The sequence below is a fragment of the Botrytis deweyae genome (assembly GCF_014898535.1).
Source record: "Botrytis deweyae strain B1 chromosome Unknown BDEW_016, whole genome shotgun sequence".
NCBI classification, from domain to species: domain Eukaryota; kingdom Fungi; phylum Ascomycota; class Leotiomycetes; order Helotiales; family Sclerotiniaceae; genus Botrytis; species Botrytis deweyae.
In genome coordinates this window covers 507,593-533,442 of record NW_024066223.1, presented here as the reverse complement: position 1 = coordinate 533,442, position 25,850 = coordinate 507,593, and the positions used below count along the sequence as shown (strand labels likewise).

Sequence of the window (25,850 nt, the reverse complement as noted above, 5' to 3'; positions counted from 1 at the left end):
TTATCTAACATTTTCTCTCAGTCACTTCGTGCTAGTCGCAAATCGATTCCTCTCTCAATTTCTCGCAAACAACAGCTCCTCGCATCACCCTGGCGTACTCGACTTACAAACTCCTGCCGAATCTCGTACCACTCCTCACAAATCACAAAATGAAACAAAACGATGCAATAGCTCTCATCGTGATTCTCCTCGTATTCGCATTAATACTCGTTGCATTTTTTATATTTCGACTTTCGAGGAGGTCTGTTTATTATAGTGATTACTCTTCGAGTTCGATATCGGAATCAAATTCGACGAGTTCGCCACGGCCTCCTCTGCCGCCGCTGGGAATAGGGAGACCGGTTATTGGTGGAGCAGGAAGAGGTAGACCTGTTGTGGCAGTGGGGGGAGCGGGAAGACCTGTAGCTGGGGCTGCTGGACCTCCGCCAGGGGTTGGGCCAGGAAGACCAGTGGTGGGAGGGGCAATGGGAGGGTGGTTTGGTGGGGGAAGACCAATTGTGGGGGCTGCTGGGGCGGGGAGACCGGTTGCTGGAGCTGGAGGAGGTGGAAGACCTGTTGTTGGAGATGATTGAGAGGTTTCTTTTGGTATGTTCTTCGATATAACACTATGTATATGTATATATAGTTTTGCTTGGGATTTGGAATGGAATTGGAATTTTGTTACCAGAAGTGAACTTGGCGATTAATTATTGTGTAGAGAAGCAGTCAGCTCCCAGAACGAAGAACTTATCGCTATGAATAGCAAACATTCTATACTCGTAGATTTGGTGTAACATATGCTCGGCATTTAGGAAATACTCGTAAATAGTGAAATAACAAGGACAGTGTAGTCTGTCAAAATGTGTGATATCAAATGCTATTTTGCAGGTTAACTTCTGTAACCATCATTTTGATATGTTGATAGCTTTTCAAAGTCTTATTTATCATAAATCAGATTTAGATAGAACATCTAAATGAAATCAGACGCTTCGAGCTTACCTTGACTACCTAAACAGGTCCCAACTCAAAGACAGAACAGAATACATAGCTTGGGTGAACAATACTTCGCTTACATAATATCTTTACAAGCGCACCAATCAAAAAGCTATCCGAAGTTCAAATTTTTTTCACTTATCCCACTCTCACACAACATTGAATATGAACTAAAACAGCGGCCACCTTTCCATCAAACAGATCTAATCTGTTCAATGGTGAGATGGCCGAGTTGGTCTAAGGCGCCAGGTTAAGGTATTCAACTCTTAACATAAGATTGTCACAATCTCCTGGTCTAGTAATAGGCGTGGGTTCGAATCCCACTCTCATCAACATTCTTTTGCTTTTTGTTTACATTTTTGCTGGATTTCTGGGAGAGTGCCTTTCAAGGTCGAAATGAATCTTTGAGGGACTTTTTTCATATCTTTTGACTCTGAGCGAGGAGGACTAGACGAGCTAGAAGGAACCGAAGGTCTCGACCCCCCTATCATATCCACTTATTTTCACGTGGAAAAACGGATAAAACGTTCCCGAAACATGCCTGAGGAAAAATGAACGGATCATGAAACATGCTTGGGTGAGACATACTAGGTACTGATGATCAAGTAATACAGCGCGTAGTTTTAGCCTATTGCGATTTGACGTTTGACATTTGACATATATATCTTCGAATAGGTATAGACATGGATCTGGGCACTGCTTTTCTTTATTTTGAGATGAATGGTGAATCGTAACTCACCGATTTTGCTGAAGGGGTTTGTCATTAATAATGTTGACGATCATCGAGACGATCACAACATGACGGCGAAGTTTTAACGTCATTACAATATATATAGAACAGAACCACATATTAGCATGAAACACGCAATAAATCAGGTACACGTTGCATGGTACATCAGACGGTTAAGCTTTCTCATCTTAAGTAAAATGATATCTATAAGAAACACTTTTCCGGCTTCTTCTTGTCAAAATTTCATTTTTCTAGTAAGACAAGCACACAACCATGTATTTTCCGATTTCCAAGTTGAATTTACTTGCTGTCGCGGCTCTTTTCACATCTTCTATTGCAGTTGATGTAGAGGTAAATATAAATCACCATTTCCATTCCAAAAATTATTAACAACCCCTCGCTAGGCCAGACAGACGCCTTCTCCGGATCCAGTTCCAACGCCCACTCCAGCCCCAACACCCACCGCAAAAACTACCTTGAATGCTTCACAATCCGCATCCCAATCAATGGAAATACAAGCCGCACTCGCATCCTATGCTTCATCTCTCTCTGTAGCCTCAGTATCAGCTGTCAAGGCTGGATCAACGGTACCTTCGTTACCGGGCTATACACTAGCTGCTTCGGCGGTTGGTCCCGGATCTTCAAATGCAGCGAAAGCCGCTACAGGGAACTCGGGCTCTGGGAGAGGTGCAGAGGTGGATATGGTGTGGGTCAATGTTGGAGTGGGATTGGTGGTTTGTGCGGTGGGGTTGTTGTGAGGGGAATATTTTGTGGAAGGTTGGAGATGAAAAGAGATCCTCCCTTTCAAACAGGGAGTGAAGCGTAGAAGAGGTGGAGATTTTCCAATACTCCTTTGCTATCTCACTTGAGTTGGAGTCCGGGAGGGGTGCCAAGATGAATTGGAGGATGAAAAAGTCAAACTATGGCTCAATCATCGAACATTGTCAGTATGGTCAATGATCATCTGATAATCGAGTTCAAATGACGCTCAGAACTAATAAGTGTCGCATGAGATGAACAAGGCCGACGATATGGGACATGGCTGTCATTACAGTTTTGGCTATGTACGCAGAGTCAATTTGGTGGCAAAGGTATGATGGGTATGGACAAAAGTCGTGTTTTTTTGCCTAATGGCCGGATCAAAGTGAATGCGGGTACATTCATACGAATTGGATGATGAATTTATGAGGTTTTACGAATGGGTTTTTGGTGGATTACATTATTTAGTGTAAAATGGAGAGGATGTTACAGTACAGACGTCACATATCCATCGCTAAATAGAAAGTTGAGTAAAGAAAGGAAGAGGAAGCAAAGTTGCTCTTTCCGCTTCATTTAGAATAGAGATCAAATCAACTAGCTATTGCAAACCTTCTTTCTCCTTCTGTCTTCATACAAACGTAGGTACACATTCATTTCTCGTTCTCGACTTTCATCTCTCTATCTTCCATACTATAAAATTTTATTATACAATTCTCTTTTGGATTTCCCTTTACTCTTATTTCTAAATACACAATCCATTGATCCGTTTCATTCGTTTATTGCAAAAATTCCAAGTCAGGAGATTTCAAGCCTCGTCTTGATAGCATTACCTATCTTTGACATTCATTATTGTATCATACGTGTCATACAATTCCAGATGTATAACACACTTATTCTTGCTTTAATAATCGGCTTCATTCATACATCCATATTCGCCCTTATCGCTTACTGCGTAATCACTATACAGGATAATTATCCTGTTGACACCACTCGTCGCCCTTGAGCGCCATACTATACATTTTCAACCAGGGGAGTGCAGTCATGCCGACGCCAACTGAACTCTTTTTGGCCGAGAGGTGTTTAGAAAAGGAGCTGCAGTGTATCTATGGCAAAGTGATCCAGGACGATGAAGATTTTCGAGCAACCTATCTCTACGTCTTAACTGGACGTGGAGCTTCACCGGCAGACCACCCTGCTGCCTGGAGAGAGCCGATATTACAATCAGTAGGCTCTCTCAGTGAGGTAATTAATAACATTCTATCTTCCAATAGCCGTTTGCAATACTCATCATCGTTTTATCAGTCGAGCTCCTCCCGCAGATTTATAGGCTCATACATCGCTCACAACATTGATCTCATCAATCAGGTTCCATTTACTCCACCTCGTTTTGATTTTATTGATATGAGAACGAATTTACCGATAGCCGCAATTAACATGTCGAAGTTTGTGTACTTTCGCTACCATCATTTGCCCGCCAGAGAACTGAGAACAGCCTCTCCCCCTCGAATTGGAAGAAGGCCCGACCACCGAGATTTTGAAAACTACAGGAGAGCTATTGAAATGTTTGTGAGCGACATTGGACAGCGAACGATAGAACGAGCCCGAGGAATCACATCCATGATTGTGCTGGCAAACGTCATGAGCGAAGAGTTTAAACGAAGATGTAGATCGATAGCGAATCACTTCCAATTGGAGACGTTCTTCTACAACTCCGTGACCGATGATCAATTGTACTATGTCTTTACTGATTTTTGGTCATCTATTGACTTTAGGTCCCTTCTAGTTAGCGATGAGCTTCCAAATTCTCCTACAGAGCAAGATAAATGGCGATTTCAATTGAGAAGGTTTACCAAAGTGACGTTTGCTTGTTTAGCACGTGATTACTTCAAATACTGCTTGCAGGTGACAAGGTTAAAGAAGGACCATAATCGATGTGATTCGACGCAACCGTCAGAACGGGAGGAGAAGCTTAATGAGGAGAAGGCCACTTACGAACGATTGTGCCGGAACCTCAGGGACTATCCCAATATAACTAGGGAAAATGAAGTTGTCAGAGATTTGCACATAGAGACTCTTGCGCCTCCCGACGAAGATACACAGCTCATTACAGAACTGCCAGCTATCGAGATACAAGAAGGTCATATTCCACGCGGTGGGATGATTTTTTTCGATGTAGAGAAAGAGAGAAAACGCTTCATTACGGGTTTGCAGAAAGTAGTTGACGAGTGGCGGAAGCCGCCAGCGTTGGTGCTTTTGAAGGACGCTCGGGATTTTTATGCTACGCGGAATTTCCTCGTTGACTGCAATCCACCCATGTAATCATATTCACAAGGATAAAAATCAGCAGCTTTAGAAGCCACAGCCTTAAAAGCAGGAAAGAGTGTATATAGAATTGCCAGGAAATATAGACCATAGCGAGAGGGCATATTGTTTGTCTCTCATTAGCAAAGTAGGTACATGTAGCATTTTGACTGATCTTTTGAAGTGAGCCTCAATTCTCCGTCAGTGCTTAAGGTTAAGTTCTAGATGGTTGAGTAGGGCGGCAGGATCACAATTTTGTAAGGTTGTCCGAGGTGACTATGCAAGAAGAATGCGATACCTAAGTTTCAAGAATAACATTGACCTTATTGACATATGTATGGAGGACGATTAGTCGTTGACTACCTAGCTCGAGCCTACTCGTAGGTAGGTATTGAATTATTATGAGGTGTGATGAACGAAGAGGACAGCCCCATATAAACACCCAGATAACCAACCAATCATTAATGGATTAATTAGATTTGCTTACTACTTTCCCATTCCAGCTCGCCGCAGTATGATCAATGCAGAATCTAACCAATCGGAGCTCACATCTAGTCCGGGTAAGAATCTATTGTGGATCAACGCGGCGCATGGCTCATGACAATGGAGGGCCTCCAATTTTGAAGGCAATACAAAACTACATTGTCTGTCAGACCTCATTCCATAAAACTTTCTCTTCATTTTCGTGTTCACCTAACTTATCTCCTTTTTATTGTCGCTTGAAACCTCAATACCAAAACCACCTTTTGGCCTTGCTGCCCCAAATGATTATTTCCCATCCAAGTTAATCGTATCGTAAGTTTTATAATACTCCTCAAGAATTAATGATGCCTTAAATGGTTACCTTAAAATGGTTTTTTGTATCCTAACTCCTCGTAGTACTGTTAATATGGAAGGCTTAAGTCCAGGAGCTTTTGGTTATAAACCAGCTCCATCCATCTGGCATAAAGACCCCGACATTAGCAGTGATTTCTTGTTAAGCTACGTCGGGAATCAAATGGCTCATGCCGATGGCATCAAGATGGCAAAGTTCAATGTGGACAGCGCCGTCTACACTTCAAAGCGGATGATCCGTCTATCAGATGATAACCTTCAAAGCATTTGCATTGACTGTATTCCCGATTGGAGCGCGCGGGGGGATACCGCTTTATAACTTTTCCAACCTTTTCGATAGCCGCGGGCACTGTCATATCAATATGTAGCTCCCAGAGCTACCACTGCCCGACTTTTTTTCTATTCGCTAAATTTTCTTTTACGGTCCTGGTTTTATACTTCGGTACCTTCTCTTCGATGCTGGGAGCCTTACTCTCCGACAGTTTGTCGCCTAAAGGTGCTACACCGTCGACTCCCTCGAAAGAAACCAATGACTTTTTATTTCATTCACCACATTTTGTTCTTGTTTTCACTGGAATTCATCTCTCGAAGCGAGTGTATCAGCATTTTATACTCCTCGGTGATATTGAACAAGTCACTTGGGAGTATCGAATCAGTCGATGTCACAGGATTGATCAATGCTATGGCCAATTTCATCCTCGATTTTCGCAATTGACCTTGCGCTTTTGCCGCGAGTCACTGCAAAGATGTGACATCCTCATTATGGACGGGTTTGACAACAATTCGATGGTTCTTTTGGACATGACCGATGTACGTCTTAAAACTGCATATTTGACCGATAAACTCATTTCAAAATCGCTTGCTCCGTCTGCACATCTTTTCAAAGACCGACAAGCTGTCCAAAACGAACAGAATACAACCATCGACAAAAACCCCCATATTAACAATCATGGATGACGCAGAGGGCAGCTCAAGCTCGCCGTCTTGGTCTCCAAATGCTGACCAAATTCCATATGCTTACACCGACTTTGCGTGGGGGGCTGATATAGACACAAATGCTATTGGCTTGGAGTGGAGTCAAGCCTGGCTCGAGGAGACTTCATTAAACTCCGAGTCATTGCAGGAAACTCCCAATGCTAATGGAGATGACTTACAATACCAACCAGGGACTAACTTCAGTGAAGAATACTATAATAGTGGCGTTTATGCTGCGAATGAGCTACACGTGCTGCCTGTACCAAACTGGAATAATTTGAACGAGACATTGGACTTCGTGAATTTGAACGATCTCGATAATCTCTTGTCCATCTCACCTAGAGATTTGGACGAGATCATTACAAATTCACTGTCTCCACTCGATTGTTTCATTGGCCCAATCTCTCAGACCACTAATACCGAACTTCTCGCCAACGATATTCATTGCGATCCATTCCCAGAAACTTTCAACCACATGGAGGCCCAACAAGCTTATGGGTCTTATCCCATCGACTGGGCCACTAATCCACCGATACTAGACAACTCTGTCTGGGATCCAATGCAATCCTCGCTATATATAAGTCCGTCCACTGGAGTTCACCTCCCTTCGACATCTTCCGCCACACTATCTCCTATTTCAAGCAACTCTGAAATTATGTCATCTCCCACGCAATATTCCAATACCAAAACTTCCATCTCAACATCTCAATCCAATTCCAACTCAACTACACCCTCAAGTGATCGCTCCACATCCAATTCACCACCAAGTACCCAGAATGAATACACGTGCATAATTTGCTCCAAAACATTTTCTAAGCGATTCGAATTCAAGTATGTCCTTTCATTTACCATATCCTCTCCTTCAAAACTTCCATCTTCATTCCTCTTCCCTCCAAACACTCACTAACTACTCCTCCAGTAAACACAAACCCCTCCACACCCTCCCCCACGCCTGCACCATCTGTCCACACCGCACAGCCCGACGCAGAGACATGACGCGCCACATCGCCGCCAAGCACAAGGACGTCGGTCCCTCGGGCCCTAAACCGGTGTCAAAACCTATTTGTCCTGTGGAGGATTGCAAACAGGGGTTTGCGAGATCGGATCATTTGCTTAGACACTTGAGGAGAAAACATCCTGGATATGAGTTGAGATCTTGAGGTTTCCGTTTCATTTTCATTTTCGTTTACCGAGGTTTGATTTAGCATGGCGTAAAAATTGTCTTTGGGATAAAAGTAAACAAATTAAATCGTTTAAAAACTTAAAAAACTAACTGCCTGGTTTGATGTCACTAATCACTCGTCGCGTGCGTGTCCCATACCTCTGCTAAACCGCAATCCTCAAACACTTCAGAGAATAAAACATTATTCATATTCATATAAAGTCGTAATTAACAAACATCTATCCAATATCATACTTTCAAATGCCCAACATAACCCCTAACCCCAACGCAGCCGGCATCGCAAAATTCGTAATTTGTGCCTGAAACCTCTCCGCCCCTCCTTTACTCGTACTTGTCGCCGTCGGACTCGCCGTCCTACTACTGCTCACCCCAATACTCATATTAATATCCTTCATCTGCAACTCCACCGGCTCACTCGCATGAACGGTCTCGGATCCAAATTGTATCAGCCCGAGATACATATCATTCGTAATATTTCCAATCGAGACCAATTCTTTGACAAGCTCAAAAACATCCGCGTCGATCGATTCCTGATAGACAGTTGGAACCCACGAGAACACAGCTTGTTTTTGTCCTTGTTGATTGCGTCCGGTGAAGAGTTGATAAGTTACTCCAGATAAAACATACTCCGGAGCGCCGGTAGGAGGATCGTAGTATCCGATTGGCCAGACCCCACCCCAGACGGATTGCCAGATCATCACTTCGTGTGTCGCTTGGGATGCGTTGGTTGCGGATACGTTGTTCATGTCGAGGAACATGTCGAGGGCAATGTCGGCTTTGCAGGCGATAGCATTGAGGGCGGTAGTCATGTTTGAAGCGGTGGGGGAGGCGACGGGGAAGACGGACCAGCTGCCGCTGAGGTGGAAAGACTCGACGTTGCTCACTAGTGTGGGGAGTTGGATGGATTCGTAGCCGACGTTGGGGTAGGCGTGGACCTGAAGAATGTTAGGTTTGAAGTTCTCAGAGTGGCGACGAGGTTAGATGGGGTGGGGAACATACATATTCGATATTCTTTTCCCAAATCCAGGTCGCATTGAAACTTGCGCCATTGGTATCTGCCAGAAGAACCTATAAGAAGCCAAAATCAATATCAAATTCTCGCAACATTCAATCGCAACTTCGGATTGGAGATCATAAACATACAGTCATATTCTGACTTCCACTCCCATCATCACCCCATTTATTCGACCCATACAGATAATCCCCGGAATCCGTCAACGCACCACCATACTGTTCATTCAAATCTTGATACTGCGATGACTTCGCACTTGCATTCCTCGACTGTAACAACAGACACCAAAACCACAATCCCCATAAGGGAATACTCTGACGTTTAAACATGTGAAAAGAATAAAGATAACAAGTTGTGGAGTTCTACGGGGGGAACTGCATATCAAATGTATTTATTCCAAAAGACCAACCTCGTGAGATCCATATTTTCAAGTGGATCGATACGAGGTTGTTCGTCCGTACACGCAATTTTGTTTGCTATCGCCAACATCATCTTCCTTGAAAATATCGATTTCCGAAATTGAAGGTGGGCCGCAAGCATCAAGGGTTGTGTTTTGGAATTCTGGGAGAAAATGCCAAGTTGAGGATCATTTCTCCATGATGTCCTGTCATGCATTTAAGCTTAGTTTACGAGCCAAGAGAATACATAAGAAGAAGAATCTTCGAAATAAGATTCTTTGAATACGCGTTGGATTGAGGGGTTTCTCTTCTTGGTTGATAAAGCCGTTAATCTCTACTTCGTGTTAATGTCAAACAATGTAAAAATAGATTTCAAACTAGTCTTGCCCTGAGCACTTCGGATGCTCGGGACTCAACGGCCACTAATGTATCGATAAGCCCAAGTTCGTCCCACTTTTTGCTCAGGGGTAAAGTCGGTAGATGTCATTCGCACGTGAGACAGTGAAGATTTGTCTTTGGCACGTGCACGAATTCGTGAGAGGAGAGAGGGTGGATTTGAAGATAACTTTTGCATCATTGCTTTGAAAGCTTTGAGACTTTGTGGAGATACTCGTTATAAATCAAGTAATCGAATTATAGGTTTTTATATAAATCAAAAAATATACGGTTTAATCGTGATTTTTCCGCTTTGGATAACGTCTCACGAATCCGTACACCCATTGTTGGTGCTCTAGTATTCGAATCGATAGATTGCATGAATATAACTCTAAGACTTTTACTAAAGAAGCAGATAGCCGACTGCATTTCTAAGCATGGCATGCATGTTCTCCCTTTTTCAGAAAATTCTGTACAACCGGGGAGTTTGATCCATCATTGTTTCTTGAAATGTTAAGACGTGCAAACTACCTGTTCGAGGTAATTCCTCATCTCATAATACACAAGCGTGTCTAGAAGAATTTCGACTACCATTCTACAACAGAGTAGGAAACAATCAGAACATTACTCCATGGCAATCATGAATAGTGCTTAGCTGCAACTGCTGAATCGGAAAAATTCACTCTCCAAGTGTTGAGGTAGATTGGCTTGATTTGAGACGATAGGCAAGGGCTTGGGGTGTTGATAATGGGGGGAGTTGACCAGAATCTGAGATATCAGATTCTTCACCGTTAGATAAATCCTCGTCAAGAGATTCGTTGGTGGAATATTCGCTATAGTGAGATTCTGCAAAAGAGTCATCGTCACCTCTCCCAGGGAATAAATCGACGATATCAGAACGACCAATGATGGCGGCAAGATCCTCCGCAGTATTTCCGTAATCGTCTTTGTGGGAAGTATCGGCACCAGCAGAAAGCAGTGCCCACACAGCTTCTTCATTTCCTAGATGGCAGGCCAGATGTAAGTAGGTCTGTCTGTGACTGAGAAGCGCTTCTATGTTTGCGCCCGAGATAAGTAGAGCATACATGGCTCGCAAATTCTTAGATCGAATGGCGATGGCAAGCGGTGTGAAATTCTGGTGATTACGAATTTCTAAATCGGGACCATGTGCTAACAATAATCGTAACTTCCCAAAATCTGCTGAGTCGTGGCTGCCTGATAGTAAATGTAGATGTGAATGTGTCTTTTCATCTATGGCTATGGATCCACCGCTTTCCGCTAAAGTTTTGTTTGTGGGCACGTCCTCTGTTTTAGCCACTGAAAATGCGTATTCGAATGATTCTACAGCAGGTAAATCACTCTCTTGAACCTTTTCCAAAAATGGAAAGGAGCCACGAATGTCTTTCGTGATGGAGGATTTACCTCTTCTAGTCAGCCCGTCCCTCGATGTGCCGATATCGCCATTTCCTTCCTCATCAGTTGTGGTGTAAGCTTCGTGCTCACTCACCACAGACGAACGATCACAACTGCCTTCTTTGTCACTGTCTTCTTCATCACTGTTTCCCTCGTAGCTGTCTTCTTCGTCACTGTCTTCTTCATCGCTGTTTCCCTCGTAGCTGTCTTCTTCGTCGCTGCCTCCTTCGTCAAGCATAAAAATGGGATCTTTCTGTAGCCCATCTTCAATGCGCAGGTTGAATAGCTTCTCCATATAACCTACCGTGCAATAACGAGCCAATATATCTTGCATCATATGGCTGCCCAAGTCCTTCGCTAATTGTCTGAAAATATATTCGACTTCATTGGCCGAGTTTGCTGCGTCAAGCAACCTTTCAAGCAGACCGGGGTTCTTCTCACACGCGCTTGAAACATCCCCCGCTCGCCATATTTTGAGAATAGACAACATCTCATTCAAATGGGATTTGGATATCAGTAACTCCATTGGAGTGATATTCATATTTTTTGAAATGGTCAAATTCGCCGGATGTTGTAGAACGGCTGTCAGTATTTTTAGTGTGTGTATGCGTTCCCAATCCCATTTAGAAACCGCCCTTTCCAGGAATTCGTGAAGAATCGTGTTCCCTTCTTTGTTTCGCCAGTTGAAATCCAGCACAATGTTGTTGTCCCATAATCTAAAGATAAAGCCAAACACTGCGTTATTTATATTCCCACAGACAAATGCCAATTTCTTCGAGGCAAGTGCCTCTGAGACTATCTTTTCAAGGTAGTTTGAGGGATTCACTCTTGAACTTTGAATGAAGTCCAACATTAAGGCGTTCAGTTTCGTCATCCAATGCCCAGTATGCTCTTGTGAAATGGGAGTTATGTTCCCTCTGTCATTTCGTGATACTCCAAGAAAATCAATACCAAGAAAAACTTCCAGACTTGACGGCGAATAATCTGAAACAGCTAAATCATCATGAATGATTGCAAGAAATAACGGCAATGTATCCGGTGCGAAATGTGAGAAACTCGTCCGTGTTCCCCATGTTAGGAATTCGACGAACAAGCAAGCATTATCATAAGTTCTTTTTTCATTTGCGAGAGGCTTATCTGAGCTTCTTTCCAGAAAAGTGTGTTGAAGAAATGCAGAAAGACTCTCAACGGAGAAAGTCGGATTCTTGTCAAATATGAGTCGGAACAATTCGGCATCCGACTCGTCATTATAATATTTAAATGTTCCTGAGTGTCGAAAGAGGAGTTCTATGACATCGACATTGTCGAAATCTGCACCGGCCATGATCAAATATTTGATGACCTTCTTCTTTGAATCCCATCGCCAATCTTGAAAATGCCGAAGTAGCATCTTAGTGGATGGATGTGCGTTCTCATATATTGCGTTATTGCATAGTATCGCACAATCAAGTGGACTGCCAACAACGCTTGGCGCATTCAAATCAGCTCCACGACCGATGAGTGCGGTGCAAACACCAGGCAAAGCAATCATAGCAGCCCAGTGAAGGGCAGAAGGTCTTGATGACCCCATCACGAAATTCAGGTGATATGCTGGTGAGAGACAATCTAAGCTTAACAAGTCGGTGGCGAAGCAACAAGATAACATTGTGTAATGATAGTAGCCAAATGTCCACAATCTGTAACTGCTTCTCGTTTCATCAAAAAGAAGTAACATGCAAGTTGAAATTTCGCTCCATGTACTCTGGTGAACATGAACCGTCCAAAAATTAAGAACATAATTCATGAACGAGTAGTTGTCCTCGAATTCCTTCCAGGCTTTATTAAAATCTGTCAACTCCTGCCCGAAATTCGTCACTGGTAGCGGTATTCCATCGAATTCCGAAAGACTTAAGAAGTCATAACACATTCTCACAATCTCGGCATGATCCCCAGAAAGTCTGTATTGTGAAATCGCTGGACCACATTCTTCAGAAAGGCTCAGGAGGTATTCTTTCACTGTGAAGTGCGCAAGCTCTAGCTCATCCGATTGAGACTTTTGGCGTATGAGACTACTACACCAGTTGAGGAGTTCTTCCAACGTAGTCATGTTTTCCTTCTCGAAAGTCTCGTCACCAGGTCTTACTGCAAGTGCTTGGAGCAGTTGTGTTATCGTTAGCGGCTCTTCGGCGTATACCACCCAAAGGAGTGTATGCCTGACAAGGGTTTGATTCTCTTTACTGCTTCGATTGACCCTTTCAAGAATACGTTCATATGATTTGGGCAGATCTGGGGGTAATTTGCGTAAGGCCTCACGGCGATCTCGATCCGTACTGCATTCGCAAAGGTAGTCCATTTGACATGCAACCCACCGAAACCTAGATATACTTAGCTTCACATGTAGGCCATTTGGAGTAAAGAAACATACATTCCATCAGCGCCTTCCGTAAGTACTTTGACAATGTGGTCCTTTAGGTTATGATCTCTGATACGGAGCTTGCCGAGTTTCGTTCGATTCTCTATCTCAGAATGCACATAAAGTCGCAAGTCACCACTTTTTGCCGCAATGGAAACAGAGGGATAATCTTCCAATACGTTTCGGATATCAACCTCATTGCGACTCGCCAAGAGGGTTTTGATTGTTCCTGATGGCTTGTTCAAGGATTTCAAAAGTCTAGTGACCTCCGCGCGATCTTCAGCAATCTCATCTAGGCCGTCTACTACGATACTGGTAGTGGAGAAATTTCTTGATAGTTCGACGATAAGTTCGCAAAAGTCGTCAGTGGTGGCTGAGCCTTGAGTGTTTTCCGTCATGTGGTGCTTCTCGCAGAAAGCTTCCAGTTGCGTAAAAGCATGTTCATGCTGAAGAATCAGTTGTCGCGCCAAGGCCCCCAGAATGGTCCGTGGATCGTGGGTCTGAATGTCCTTGTAATCACAATAGAACATTGCAAGTCCTTTTTCAAAGCGTCAGTCCAAACCCTTATCTCAGAGTGTCCGACTATATGTTTTTCATACCATGAGATGGATCCTGGGATTGTTCAATCTCACTTATAACAGATGCCCTATTCGCAATTCGATTAATTCATTTTGAATCTAGATTTGACCTCAAAATAAATTTACATATGACTTACATCAGAATCGTTTTCCCGGCTCCGGCTATGATTGTCAGAACTCATCTGGTACATTGAAGGGCTGGATTGTGACAAACGTATTCCATAGATCCATAGCTTTGAATTGTCTGTAGATGTCCAGTCCTTGAAGTCCTTGCTCTCGGTAAACCAGATGCCAGTTCCAGGTTGTCTCAATCTAATATTCGAATTTTGCCATTTCATGACATCGATGGTACCTAGAAGATTGAGCTTCTTTCTTAATCTTTCGTCTTCATCATAATCAGCACAAACACAAGCATGTTCAATTACACAGAGAACTCACCCGCAGCCAATCTTTGCCGTTCTATTCGGGAAGCCTCTATCCTGTCGTTTATGGCAGTGACGTCTTTAATAAGTTGTTCTTGGTTGGCAAGTATCTCAATCAAGGTAGACCTGTGCAAGTCAGTCAAGCAAAAGACGACAATTTGGATGATGTGTGTCACATTTGTTGAGTGTTTAAAGCTAAATTCATGGTAATTTTGTGACTTTGAATCTCTTCCAACAACTCTGAAGTTACCGCCTTCTTAAATGGCCACTTCAACTTCTGAGATGTTGACTTTACTTCCGGTATAGCTTTCTGCAATTGGTCTGACATTTTCTCCAGGGTCTTTTGACAAGAATATAGATGCTTTATCTTGCTGGAGCTATGCACCGAAGTATCTTGCGCTTCTAGTGCCTGTGCCACATTCTCGAGACTGTGAAGCACACCGGAAAGATTGTTGACTTCTTTGACGAGATTTTGGACAGATTTTTCAGCATCTTTGACATCTCTGATGTATTTGTAACCCAGTCGAACAACCGTATCAGCTAGCGATACCAAACCAGCAATGCTAGAGGCAACACCGAGAACCTCAGCCATTTTATGACTTTTTGGTCGGTCCTCTGAGAAACTGACAATGTGAATTTTATATTTGGAAAACAAATGTGGGACAATGATACGCAGCGACACTAAAAAGGCATCGAAACTTGCGTCATGAATTGAGCATCCTGCTCAAAACGCGGAGTCATCGATGCTCTTATTAAACCACCTTATGGCATTGACGTCCTTGAGAATGTGCTTCGCCTCATGATATTGGTTTGATACTTTCCTGTTTAGAATTTAATTGCATAATACAGCCTTGCTGTGCATGATATCGTGTGAGAGTTCGGAGTGACTGAGAAATGATTGGGCCTAAGAAATTGAAAAGAGAAGCGCGCGGGAGCTGTGCAAAATGGAAGACCAATGATAAATGATATGACGAGTCAGCATAGCATCCAAAAGATATGTTCTCTTATCCAGTGATGAATGATAAGTAAGACCCAGTTAAGGATGGGGATGATCGAAAATAGCCTTGCTTACTGCTTATCAGTCCATGTAAAAAGACGTAGTATACTTTTGTCGCAATCCTGTGCTAAAGATTACCACCAAGAAGACATACTCATAATATAGATAACAAGGGACTCATTCTGAAGCACAGCTCAACGTTGAAAAAGGTATCCATTCATTATTCATAATATCAGCAATCGCATAGCTCTCCTTCCCATTTTCCAAACACCAGTAAAAGTCCAAATCCATGTAAACAATCTCTCATCACCAAATGGTATTCCAAAATCCTCCCCTTCCATCCCTAGCATCGCAGGAAAACGTCGTCATCCACCCTTCATCGATTCCCCATAATCTCAATCGTCTCCCAGCACCTCACATAACAGTGCAAGGAATAGGAATGCAACAGCATTCGTATCCATCACACTCCAAACACTTTGTCTTTCCAGTGGTACTGGTACCCTTCACGATATCGGAGATGGTAGATGAGGCTGCGGAGCCAGGACCGTTGCGGTTGACGAGGCCGGTGGAGGTTGAGGTGCACATTTTGAGTTGTTGTATTTGGTTTAAATTTAGATTGAGGATGAGGATGAGGATGAGTTTGTGTGGTTTGAGGTCTGCGGTGGAAATGTTTGTTAGTTTTGTCCCTGATTATTTATGATGACGATACAAGCTTGATAAGGTGAATGTCTTGAAATGTGACGGCTGTGGCGTCATATTTGTGGTACCAGCTAGCATTACAACCTCATCATACGTGTAAGAAATTCGGGGAGTATCTTATCTTACCTCAACGTTGTGATTGATAGCTGTTGATAAGATTTCTGAATGGGGTTTGAATCTTGAATGGATTTCTTGTGTCTGGAAAGGAAGGGCCAAGGAGGGAAGTGAATGATAATATATATAATTCTAGACGTGGCTTGATACAAAGAAAGTCAATTGTTAGGCATGAATCTTGGAAGCTTGGAACTCGCCTAGCAATTGGCCCATCGTCATTTTGGACGATGTAATAGTGGAGGCGCAATTAGCGGACAATCATTATAACTTTTCTTGCAGAGAATGAACCTTGGTTAAGTTTCGGGTTTCAAGGGTTTGGTTTATCAATTTTAGATTGCTATCTGGCATTAAAAACATCCTAGTACCCCAGCATTTTTCTGTTGTCTCGTCCGACTACCTAGGTCTCAAGAGCTGCCAAGTGGCTGTAGATTCCCACCTCCGTGCTGGTCTACCTTCTTCTTCTTCTTATTGGGACGAACAGGGGAGCTTAGGTTCAACCAAGATACCAAGCCGTCTAACAATTGAGATCAACTCGTCGGTACCAGAAATAGTTATAGCCCGTGAGGCTATGGTGGCTAAGCCTTGCCTTTGTAGAATTCATATGCCGGTCTTTCACAGATGATATTTCGAGGGAATTGACAACGCCTCAGTAGACGCGTCTCATCCGATAATCTTCGTTTGGAACAGCGCAGCAACATCTAGACGCATGGCACTTGCAGATGGCTGTGTTCTATCCCGGGCTTCTGGAATCGTCTGGACAATCGTCTTTCAGCCAAATTCCAGGTCCAATTGCTCCCAAATATCTTTCCCTTCGTCCTCTATTACATTCTCATGTTCTTGACTACTGGTATTCGCCTCATCTCCTAGTTTGATCTCGACAAACCCTTCTAGCATTCCTTCGACCTTCTCCTTCATTTTCATGATGCCCGCAGTCTCCGCTCTGGATTTGTCTAATTGATCCTGCATCATTGCAATCAATGATTCTCGTGCTTGATATGGTCGATATTCGTTCAGCAAATGATGGAAATTGGCGAATATAGTATGCAAGTCCCCTATCTTTTCGTGGCTCTATGAATGTCTCAATTAGCATAGTTTTTGGCGAGAAAGAGAGATGGGTTCGCATACTTGTTCTGGATGAATACTCATTGTGCCAACCAATTCTAAAAAGTTCAATAGTAATGACTTTGCGAATCTTTTGAGAATCAATTTGCGATCCTCATGCTTTCCGGTTCCTGTTGGTGTGGTAGGTGGTGTATATATTTGCTCAATGCCCTCTTCAAGAGGAGGAAGTTCATTTTTAATCTGCCATAAAATATTAGTGCTTCTCATCCTCTATTTGACAGATCAATGTTCAGTCGCGTTCAACATACTTGTCGGATTTGTCCAAATGTTCTGTAAACTCCAGTCGCTGGTGGTTCTGGGGGTTGCAGAAATCGCAATTCGGCGGGAACATCATGAATACGAGGAGGGAGCTTGTAAGATAAGTTGTCGGCGACCTTGTAGTTTGGAAAGTTCTCCGCGCGTAGCTTCTCTATCCGTTCAAGATTATCGGTAGTAAATTGCTTCCAAAATAATGGTGGACCGGGGGAAACCTGTGCTATCAAGTTTGGCTGCTGCTGCTGCTGTTGTTCCGCCATGATTGATTTTGGTAGAGGTTATCTTTCCATGGAATTGAGATAATTGGCTAAACCTGTGATATGTTAAGCTCTTCCAATGTTGTGGAGTTGTCTAAAGTTGGATGCTCTTGTTTTAAAAACAATGGTAGATGGACTTGGTAGACAATCATTGATTAGATAGAAGTTAATAACCGAAGATCCTCCGGTGCCAGACAAGGCTGAGGAAAGTGGGTCGCGTGCCTTTCAAGGGACGTCTTCTTACGAACTGCCCAGTCCATAACTCGAAACCAAACATTCTGGCACAATCATTCATTTTTTTGATATATACTCCTCAATGAGAAGAACCTGACTTTTACCGCTGCGCTGTGTCGCAAGAATGTCTCGAATCGGACGAAATAATGGAGGATTGACCTCAAAGCCCGGATGGATTGGTGCAGTAGCCCGTTTCTGGGAGGTAAAGCCATTCAAACACATTATTTTATTTGTGTTTTCACCCTCCTAACACTTCTATTCTAGAAAAGCTATGCGCCAGATTATGTTGGCTTTGTATTGCTGTTGACGGCATACATTTTGGTAATTCCCCTCGTTCATTTTGCCCTTGTTATATACCTCCGTACAACTTCTAATCAACCCCCTTTATTCAGATCGAATTTCTTCAAGAGCCATTCCACCGCATGTTTTTTATAAACAACATCAATATTCAATATCCACATGCTTTGGTGGAGAGAGTACCCGTTGGATGGAATTTGATATATGCAGGAGTTATTCCATGCATAACCTTGGGCGTTTGGCTTGGAATTTCGAGAGCGAACCTCCACAAATGCCATGTCACTATGTTGGGATTCTTTATAGGACTGGTTCTCACATCATTTATCACTGATGTTATCAAAAATGCTGTTGGGAGACCTCGACCCGATCTTATCTCTCGCTGCAAGCCTACACCTGAAACACCAGAAAATAAGTTGGTAACCATTCATGTATGCTCGGAAAAAGATCACCATACATTACATGATGGATGGAGAAGTTTTCCCTCTGGTCATTCGTCCTTTGCATTTGCTGGACTTGGATACCTCGCATTTTTCTTTGCAGGACAAACACATGTGTTCAGACCTAGAACTGATCTCGGGAGGGTACTCTTAGCCCTCGCCCCATTGCTTGGAGCTGCCATGATTGCGATTAGTCGATGCGAAGATTACCGGTAAGTTGCGCTGTCGTTAATTTTCGATGACAAGTACTAACGCTATTATAGTCATGATGTGTATGATGTAACATGTGGATCTATTCTTGGTATTTCTCTAGCATATTTCTCATATAGAAGGTATTTTCCAAGGCTGCATTCCTCCAAATGTCATGAGCCTTACCCGTCACGAGAAGCTGCATTCAACCAAGGGTTTGGAAAGATCAAAAACGATGAAGAAACGGAAGTGGGCAGGGCTAGAGAGTTTGATGTATCTGACAACGAGAGTGGTGCATCCTAATTTTTTTTTTTTTTTTTTTTTAAACTGGCAGTATGATCCCATTGTATAAGTCAAGCCTCGTTTCCATGTTCTTGAGCCTCTCAGACACTTTAAATCCATTCACTATTTACCGCATTTGGGGAAAATGACTTGCTTTACCTCTCTTTGTGTGTTTGGAAAATTTCTTCGAGAAACCTCGTGGAAACCTTTGTGACCATTATGACGGTAATTGTCCTTTGTTTCATAAATCTTAACTTCACGGCAAATCACGCCTTACTTTTCTACATCTGTTCAATTTCAATTTCAAATCACTCATACTATTTTTGTCTTCGATACATCATTTCTTCTGACATCGAGACTTGGGGGAAGGATCATTTCTTCTACTTTGTGTTGATTATATAAAATCCGGGCGCTAGGGATTTCAGTTTCTATTGTGCTAGTATTCTCTATGTGCCTGATTCTGAGCTTGGAACAACATGGCCGACGCACTTCCTCCTGTCAGGCATAGTCGGCTGGTACATCTAGCTGGACTGTTAAAAACTGGGCGAATTGAGCTCAAGATTGCTTCTCAGTGGGTGCAAAAGCATTCTTTGTTGCTATTAGCTTTTGGAGCATCCACAGTATATCGAACGTGGCTCACTACGCCACTAAATGGCTTATTGCGGTGGGTAGGCGGAATTTATTATTATTATCAAGCCTACTGGCTGGTGAACATTTACACGTTCAAAGACATACAAAAATGTAACTCAATCTTGGAAAACGTAAAAGGTTGGGAACCGGGGTATGATTTCTGGGAGATGCGTAACGATCAATGGTGGCTTTATATGTCCTGCCTAGGAAATGACGCTGGCTGGTCGAAGAGATTATGGGATAATGTAGTGAGCAGCCCCGATACTAACTTACCAGTTGAAACTAACAGTCAAAGGATGCGATTTACGAATCAATCAATAGAATATCTGATATTTTCATGCCGGATTGGCGTACGGACCAACGGGTGTTAGCATACACAGTTGTTAGTTAATGATCACTTTCCCAAAAGTCATATCAAATTGTCTAACAGGGTGTCTACAGCCAATAAATGTAATTCTTGTGGGTTTGTATGGACTAATTGTATGTGATGATATTCATTCTTTCTTCTTCTTACTGAAACGAAACTCACAATATTGTAAAGGTTAGAGAAGGTTTGTCTGAGTGGATGTGGTATCCAACGATTCTTGCCACGAACGCACTCATAAACCACCTGCTTTACGGAGGCCTCCTTATGTACCTTGGCCACATTTTACCCAGCCTTGTTCCGTTAGTCTTTTGGCATGGGCTTCAATATGGCGTACCGGCTTTCTTGATAATTCATAGACTAGAATGGATACCTTTACGTGCTGCATCAATGATCTTCGACCGTCAGAGAAGGTTGGCCGCTGCTGGACGTGATTTGGAAAGCGTTCAGGATCAGCAAGATTTAGAAGAGTTGGCTCTTATTCTGTGGTGGAGAGGAGGTTTATTACGTCTTGCTCGTCTCGAAATTGCTAAAATGATTGTTCGATGTTCGAGTGTATTAAAACTGCTTCTCGATGCGTGTCGGTCTCTTTGGGTCTTTTGCAAAACACGATTGAGTTTGAGGAAGCGAGTCGCAGATCTTGAACATCAAATAACCGGTATTGAACAGCGACTAAGTAACGCTATAGAGAGCCGAAATGGTTGGAGGAGGAGGTTTCTGCAAATGCTGAGATTGCGAAATGAATGTGTAGGACTTCATCACCATTTTGAAGTTCAAGATGAGAAAATACGTGGATTGGAGCGACAGAGGGATGAGAAACAGGTGGCATATGATGAACTGTTGGCAAAATTCAACGCATCACGTCAAGCTTCAAGTGCCTTGATGTTAGCGGGGGGTCCAGCTAGAGCGACAGAAAAGTTGCTTGGAGTGGCTGTTTACACGAGGGATTTGCACCGTAAACAGATACAAAATCTTGTTTCTTCGTTCATAGAAGCTGGTGCTGAGATGGCCATACTCAAAGATAAAGTCAAAACGTTGGAAGAGGATCTTAAAACCGTCAACAACGGTAGGGCGACAATGTTGTGGCGAGAGACGGCGCAAGAAAATCTTGAATTGAGGAGACATGCACAGGAAGAGATTTTGGAACGAGATGTGACAATTAAACGTTTGAGGGACGATCGAGATGAAAGTGCTGTAACATCACTTAGTTTGGATTCTAGAGGACAACAAATCTTGCGAAAACTACAAGAGAGGTTGATCAGTGCGGAGGTTGACCTCGCCCATTCCGAAATGATAGTTGAGAAATCGAAGTTTGATAAAATCAAACATGAAGAAGAGATGGAACAAACCAAGAGAGATGCATTATATGGGGAGTCTGAGCGGTTGGGGGGGCTGTACACGGATGCAGTCATCCAGGCTAGTGAGCTGACCGAAGAGCTCAAAAGGTTTGAATTTTCTACAGATCCGGAATGTGATATCGAGGCTGTTCAACGTCACTGTAATCAAGAAAGGGAAAAATTGCAAGGAGAGATTGCAATCAAGAACGTGCAGATATCTACATTTAAGGCACAAATTGACCACGCGATGGGCTCTATGAACTGGGCTGATAATAGGTTTGAGCCTCTGGACAAGTATTTTGGTTTTATACCTGGCGCAAAAGACGAGATTAGACGCTTGTCGACCGCACTTGAGAAGGTTCATTTCCAAAATATAGTACCTCAAGCACCCGAAATGGCGAATCAATTGCGTTACTTGGAAAATTTGACTACCGAAAAGAACCATTTACTTGACGAAAGACAAAGTTCTCGAGTGATTCTAGCCGAGCTCTCGCAGGGTAAAACTCAGAATGAAGCGGAACTGGTCAGATTGAGAGATAGAGTGGCTCGGAGGAACACACAAGTGACAAATCTGAAGACACTAAATACGGAGCTACAGCTCCAACTCAGAGAAGCACAAGTGGCAGCACCACCAGTAGGAGAAGCGCTGAATATTACTGGAATAGCGGCTCCCATTCTGGCAATTTATGCAAGAAACCTCCTAGCATTGAGGAGAGAAATGCAAGAAAGGGGTAAAGAGATATCAGACATCCCAGATATTCCGGGAGCTTATGGCATTCCACGTGTAGAAGGAGAGCCTCTAGAAATCTCTATATTGAGGATTTCCAACCAGCTAACAGGCATATTCCACGATCTATCTAGGTTGGTAAGAGAGAGTGATCCCCCATGGCTAGGAGCGACAGATGACTGGGTGGATGATAATACAGACAGTCCGGAGAATTTGAATGCGCGTAGGCTCAGTCGGATATTAAAATTGAAAGACATTTGGGATTATATCGGAACATTAAATTACGACACCATTCTTTTCGTCCGCGAAATCTGCCAAAAATTTGGCATAGAACCTGGGTTTGAACTACCGGAGAGACCCCAGTCTCCATCGCCCCCACCTTCTCCAACTCCATCTCCGCCGCCTCCCCGTTCTAGGGATAGAGATCTATTTCCAGCACTATTCACACAATATGAGGTATTTGATATTGAGAAATGGAATGTATTTCCACACGATCAAGAGAATATTACTCCTGCTTTCAGTGTCATATCGGCGTTGCAACGATCTATCCAAGAACAATTACCAGATGATGATGCAGTCAACCTTGAGCCCATTGAATTTGAGGCTCACTTAGCAGGTACACTGGGTCGAGTTATTAACTTCCTGATCGACCCAATTCATGAACGCGACGTGGCTGAAGCTCTATATAAAATCAGTAATTCATTTGTTCTGAAGACCGTTACACAATTTCCTCGACGAGATGGTGGCTTCAAATATCTATCCCGGGAAATTTTGTATCCGGATACCTTGGAAGTGACTGCACCAAGAAAGGTCGTTGTATTGTATTTATCAGGTAATATTTGGCAGGGTATGAGCTTGAAGCCAGTTGAGTCTGAGCATGAGTCTGACAGCAGATCTGATGTTCAAACTCCTCCACCGGAGCCACGCTCATTTGCGATGATGGAATTCGATTTGACAGACTGGAAAGTAGATCATGTTATCGACAGGTGGACAATTCCTGGACAGGCTGTTTTACGTGAAGGTCTATCTTCAATAAGTGCAGTGGCAAATTCCTTCCACTGGCAGTATCCAGGGATTTTATGGAATAATATGAGGGCAAACGAGGCCTATGAGGATCTCTTTGACAGATTCCAGAGAGCTCATCCGCACCACGAGGAAGATTATTTTCAGGAGCATGTTCAAGTGGTGTTAGATGATATACTAAGAAATGGAGCTAACAGACCACATTACAGGCTCGCAGCCATCACTCCACACGAGGTAGCTGCTGGAGATTCTAGGTTTTTTGTGAGTATTTATGGGGACGATTCAGAGAGTCCTTTGCTTTACGTAGTTTGCCAACCGCAAATTGGGTGGAGGGGTATGCGGAGGAGGCGGGATGGTGATTCCGATGGCTTTCTTGGGGATTTAGAATGGGGGTCCTCAGTCCAGCAGCTACGAGCCGAAGAGATACAAGCGGAAGAGATACGAGCCGTAGAGCTGCCAGCTGAGAGGCTACCTGCTGAGAGGCTACCTGCTGAGAGGCTACCTGCTGAGAGGCTACCTGCTGAGAGGCTACCTGCTGAGAGGCTACCTGCTGAGAGTCTACCAGCCAACCCTATTGTGATTGATGAGCCAGTCGAGGCACCACCAATACTACCAGCTGTCATTTTGCCCAGGATTGAGAATTATGGCAGAAATTCTATCAAAGCCCCATTTAACGGCGATGGATGGACTTTTAATGTCGATCTAGAACATTTCAACGAAGGCTTGAGACGTGGTGGTAATCGAACACCCTGGATACATAATTGCGCCCCACGAGCATTGCATTATTCAATCCGCCATCAACGTCCCAACTATTTGCGAGGTAATCTCACTCCAGAATCAGTACTGCAAGCGTTCAATGATGTTTTTCCCCGACACGAAAATTCTTGGAAAGACGAGGAAGTCGCTAGAATACTCAGAGGATATCCGACACTGGGGGGATATGAACTTGCGATTGTCAATTGTATGACTCGTGCCGACGGTACTATCATTGTTTTAGCTTGGTCCCAACCAAGTGGATACAATCCTGCAAGTGACAACTTATTGTTTGTTGCGTCAGTTAGTGATCGACGAATAGGATACTGTCAGGAAGATGATAGACACCATTGGGTGGGTATGAGATATCGGGATGGCGAAGCAATTCCAAATCCTCGGTTGTTCAGACCCCAACCAGCCATCCCTCCTCCCAAGCCCCCAAAATCAAAATTCATGCCTCTGCTGAATGCAGCGACAAGCAGTCAAGGATCAAAGAAAACCCCTGTGTCCAAGAGTAGTGCATCTACTTGGTCTAATTTCGATAGTTCGAAAAGCTTTGTGTCCCAGTCTGGTCAAAAATGGGTTCCACCGTCCACTCCACCCACGAATCTTCCTATAACCATGATACCCTCTGTTCAAACTGGGCAACAATTTGGTACTGCCGTGCAACAACAAAATCAGCCAGCACCACCAAGTTTACAACCCGCTCCATCATCCTTCAGAACTCAATATTGGTCACCATTTGGTACGGCTGCACAGCAACAGCAACAACCACCAGGTTTGAATCCTCATACATTGCCTGTTCCTTTTGGCGAACTGTTCGTTCATCCCACCCCGTTACAGCAACAGCCGCCACAGCAAGGTCAAAATGCACAGGGACAAGTAGGTTTTGGTATGAATATCGCTAGCAGGAATGAACAAATGGAACTCGCACGTAAAATTCAAGCGGAACAGGGTCGTGGAGGTAAACATTCAAAGAAGGATAAGGAGCCCAAGAAAGTACTTGGAATGGACAAGGAAACTGGAATTGGTAGGGGGAAGAAAGGAGGTAGAGGAAGAGGTAGAGGTAGAGGAAGAGATAGAAGTAGAGGGGAGGATCGAGGGAGCGGACAGAAAGAAGATGATAGTAGTGCTGGAGGAGGAGGAGGCGGCGGCGGAAGTAGTGGTGTTGCTGGTAATGAATGGGAGGATGAAATCTGAGATTGAATAAGTAATCATCAGCCATGACAAAGTACGCGGCCAAGAGGTCTTGACTCCTAGATATTTCTGATGATTTATATAATGATTTCGATTCCTCAACTGTAGGAGGGAGATTGAAAAGTTTGATGGGCCCAGGGGATGTATATTTGATTTATCTCTTCGGACAAGAACATGGGGGAACAGATTGGATATCTAGTTGAACATTTTTATTTTCTTATTAAATGATAGCTTTTGGTTCAATACAATTAATGCTAGCAAAGCGTGAAATATTTTCTACGGAAGTGAATGTGATGTTATCTGAATAAAGTCACTTTCACTGCTTGCTTGAGCTTTTTGTCTTTTTCTTCGATTAGTATGTTGAAGAACGGTTGGAAAAGCCTTGTGAAACTTTCAGCAAGATTGATTGATATCGTTTGAATGAATTAAATGTTACAATTTCCCACATAAAAGATTATACCAAACAGCGACATCCGAATGACTTTGCCCACATATCATTTGCTTTCCAATCCAGTCTAATTGTCTCAAACGTTATAGAAATACCTCCGGGACTCAATCCAACCAGTCTCTCAGAAGCACCCTTCGCCTTATT

At 43.3% G+C, this 25,850-nt stretch overlaps 11 protein-coding genes across 11 annotated transcripts; 7 read left to right on the top strand and 4 right to left on the bottom strand.

Moving 5' to 3' along the window:
* Positions 1–149: 149 nt before the first annotated feature.
* EAE98_007155 (uncharacterized protein) lies at positions 150–572 on the top strand (the record flags this gene model as incomplete). Its single annotated transcript, XM_038954778.1, has 1 exon — positions 150–572. The coding sequence occupies one exon, from the start codon at positions 150–152 to the stop codon at positions 570–572; it is 423 nt and encodes a 140-aa protein (XP_038808920.1).
* Positions 573–1,975: 1,403 nt separating this feature from the next.
* Positions 1,976–2,460, top strand: EAE98_007154 (uncharacterized protein; the record flags this gene model as incomplete). Its single annotated transcript, XM_038954777.1, has 2 exons — positions 1,976–2,053; positions 2,107–2,460. The coding sequence occupies 2 exons, from the start codon at positions 1,976–1,978 to the stop codon at positions 2,458–2,460; spliced, it is 432 nt and encodes a 143-aa protein (XP_038808919.1).
* A 1,042-nt stretch (positions 2,461–3,502) lies between these two features.
* On the top strand, positions 3,503–4,780 carry EAE98_007153 (uncharacterized protein; the record flags this gene model as incomplete). The annotated part of the gene is made up of 2 exons (XM_038954776.1): positions 3,503–3,703; positions 3,764–4,780. The coding sequence occupies 2 exons, from the start codon at positions 3,503–3,505 to the stop codon at positions 4,778–4,780; spliced, it is 1,218 nt and encodes a 405-aa protein (XP_038808918.1).
* Positions 4,781–5,612: 832 nt separating this feature from the next.
* On the top strand, positions 5,613–5,915 carry EAE98_007152 (uncharacterized protein; the record flags this gene model as incomplete). Its single annotated transcript, XM_038954775.1, has 1 exon — positions 5,613–5,915. The coding sequence occupies one exon, from the start codon at positions 5,613–5,615 to the stop codon at positions 5,913–5,915; it is 303 nt and encodes a 100-aa protein (XP_038808917.1).
* Positions 5,916–6,545: 630 nt separating this feature from the next.
* Positions 6,546–7,731, top strand: EAE98_007151 (uncharacterized protein; the record flags this gene model as incomplete). Its single annotated transcript, XM_038954774.1, has 2 exons — positions 6,546–7,402; positions 7,491–7,731. The coding sequence occupies 2 exons, from the start codon at positions 6,546–6,548 to the stop codon at positions 7,729–7,731; spliced, it is 1,098 nt and encodes a 365-aa protein (XP_038808916.1).
* A 259-nt stretch (positions 7,732–7,990) lies between these two features.
* Positions 7,991–9,095, bottom strand: EAE98_007150 (uncharacterized protein; the record flags this gene model as incomplete). Its single annotated transcript, XM_038954773.1, has 3 exons — positions 7,991–8,689; positions 8,754–8,822; positions 8,898–9,095. The coding sequence occupies 3 exons, from the start codon at positions 9,093–9,095 to the stop codon at positions 7,991–7,993; spliced, it is 966 nt and encodes a 321-aa protein (XP_038808915.1).
* Positions 9,096–10,218: 1,123 nt separating this feature from the next.
* Positions 10,219–14,936, bottom strand: EAE98_007149 (uncharacterized protein; the record flags this gene model as incomplete). The annotated part of the gene is made up of 7 exons (XM_038954772.1): positions 10,219–13,306; positions 13,357–13,882; positions 13,944–13,990; positions 14,060–14,084; positions 14,137–14,307; positions 14,361–14,470; positions 14,521–14,936. The coding sequence occupies 7 exons, from the start codon at positions 14,934–14,936 to the stop codon at positions 10,219–10,221; spliced, it is 4,383 nt and encodes a 1,460-aa protein (XP_038808914.1).
* Positions 14,937–15,480: 544 nt separating this feature from the next.
* Positions 15,481–16,315, bottom strand: EAE98_007148 (uncharacterized protein). The gene is made up of 2 exons (XM_038954771.1): positions 16,167–16,315; positions 15,481–15,997 (listed from the first exon to the last, which is right to left on the bottom strand). The coding sequence occupies exon 2, from the start codon at positions 15,924–15,926 to the stop codon at positions 15,756–15,758; it is 171 nt and encodes a 56-aa protein (XP_038808913.1). The 5' UTR covers positions 15,927–15,997; positions 16,167–16,315; the 3' UTR covers positions 15,481–15,755.
* Positions 16,316–16,922: 607 nt separating this feature from the next.
* EAE98_007147 (uncharacterized protein) lies at positions 16,923–17,791 on the bottom strand (the record flags this gene model as incomplete). Its single annotated transcript, XM_038954770.1, has 3 exons — positions 16,923–17,222; positions 17,280–17,456; positions 17,525–17,791. The coding sequence occupies 3 exons, from the start codon at positions 17,789–17,791 to the stop codon at positions 16,923–16,925; spliced, it is 744 nt and encodes a 247-aa protein (XP_038808912.1).
* Positions 17,792–18,146: 355 nt separating this feature from the next.
* EAE98_007146 (uncharacterized protein) lies at positions 18,147–19,248 on the top strand (the record flags this gene model as incomplete). The annotated part of the gene is made up of 4 exons (XM_038954769.1): positions 18,147–18,224; positions 18,287–18,343; positions 18,415–18,968; positions 19,020–19,248. The coding sequence occupies 4 exons, from the start codon at positions 18,147–18,149 to the stop codon at positions 19,246–19,248; spliced, it is 918 nt and encodes a 305-aa protein (XP_038808911.1).
* Positions 19,249–19,703: 455 nt separating this feature from the next.
* On the top strand, positions 19,704–25,261 carry EAE98_007145 (uncharacterized protein; the record flags this gene model as incomplete). Its single annotated transcript, XM_038954768.1, has 4 exons — positions 19,704–20,105; positions 20,153–20,239; positions 20,299–20,337; positions 20,399–25,261. 4 exons carry the CDS (start codon positions 19,704–19,706, stop codon positions 25,259–25,261), a joined length of 5,391 nt encoding a protein of 1,796 aa, XP_038808910.1.
* Between the last annotated feature and the right edge of the window lie 589 nt (positions 25,262–25,850).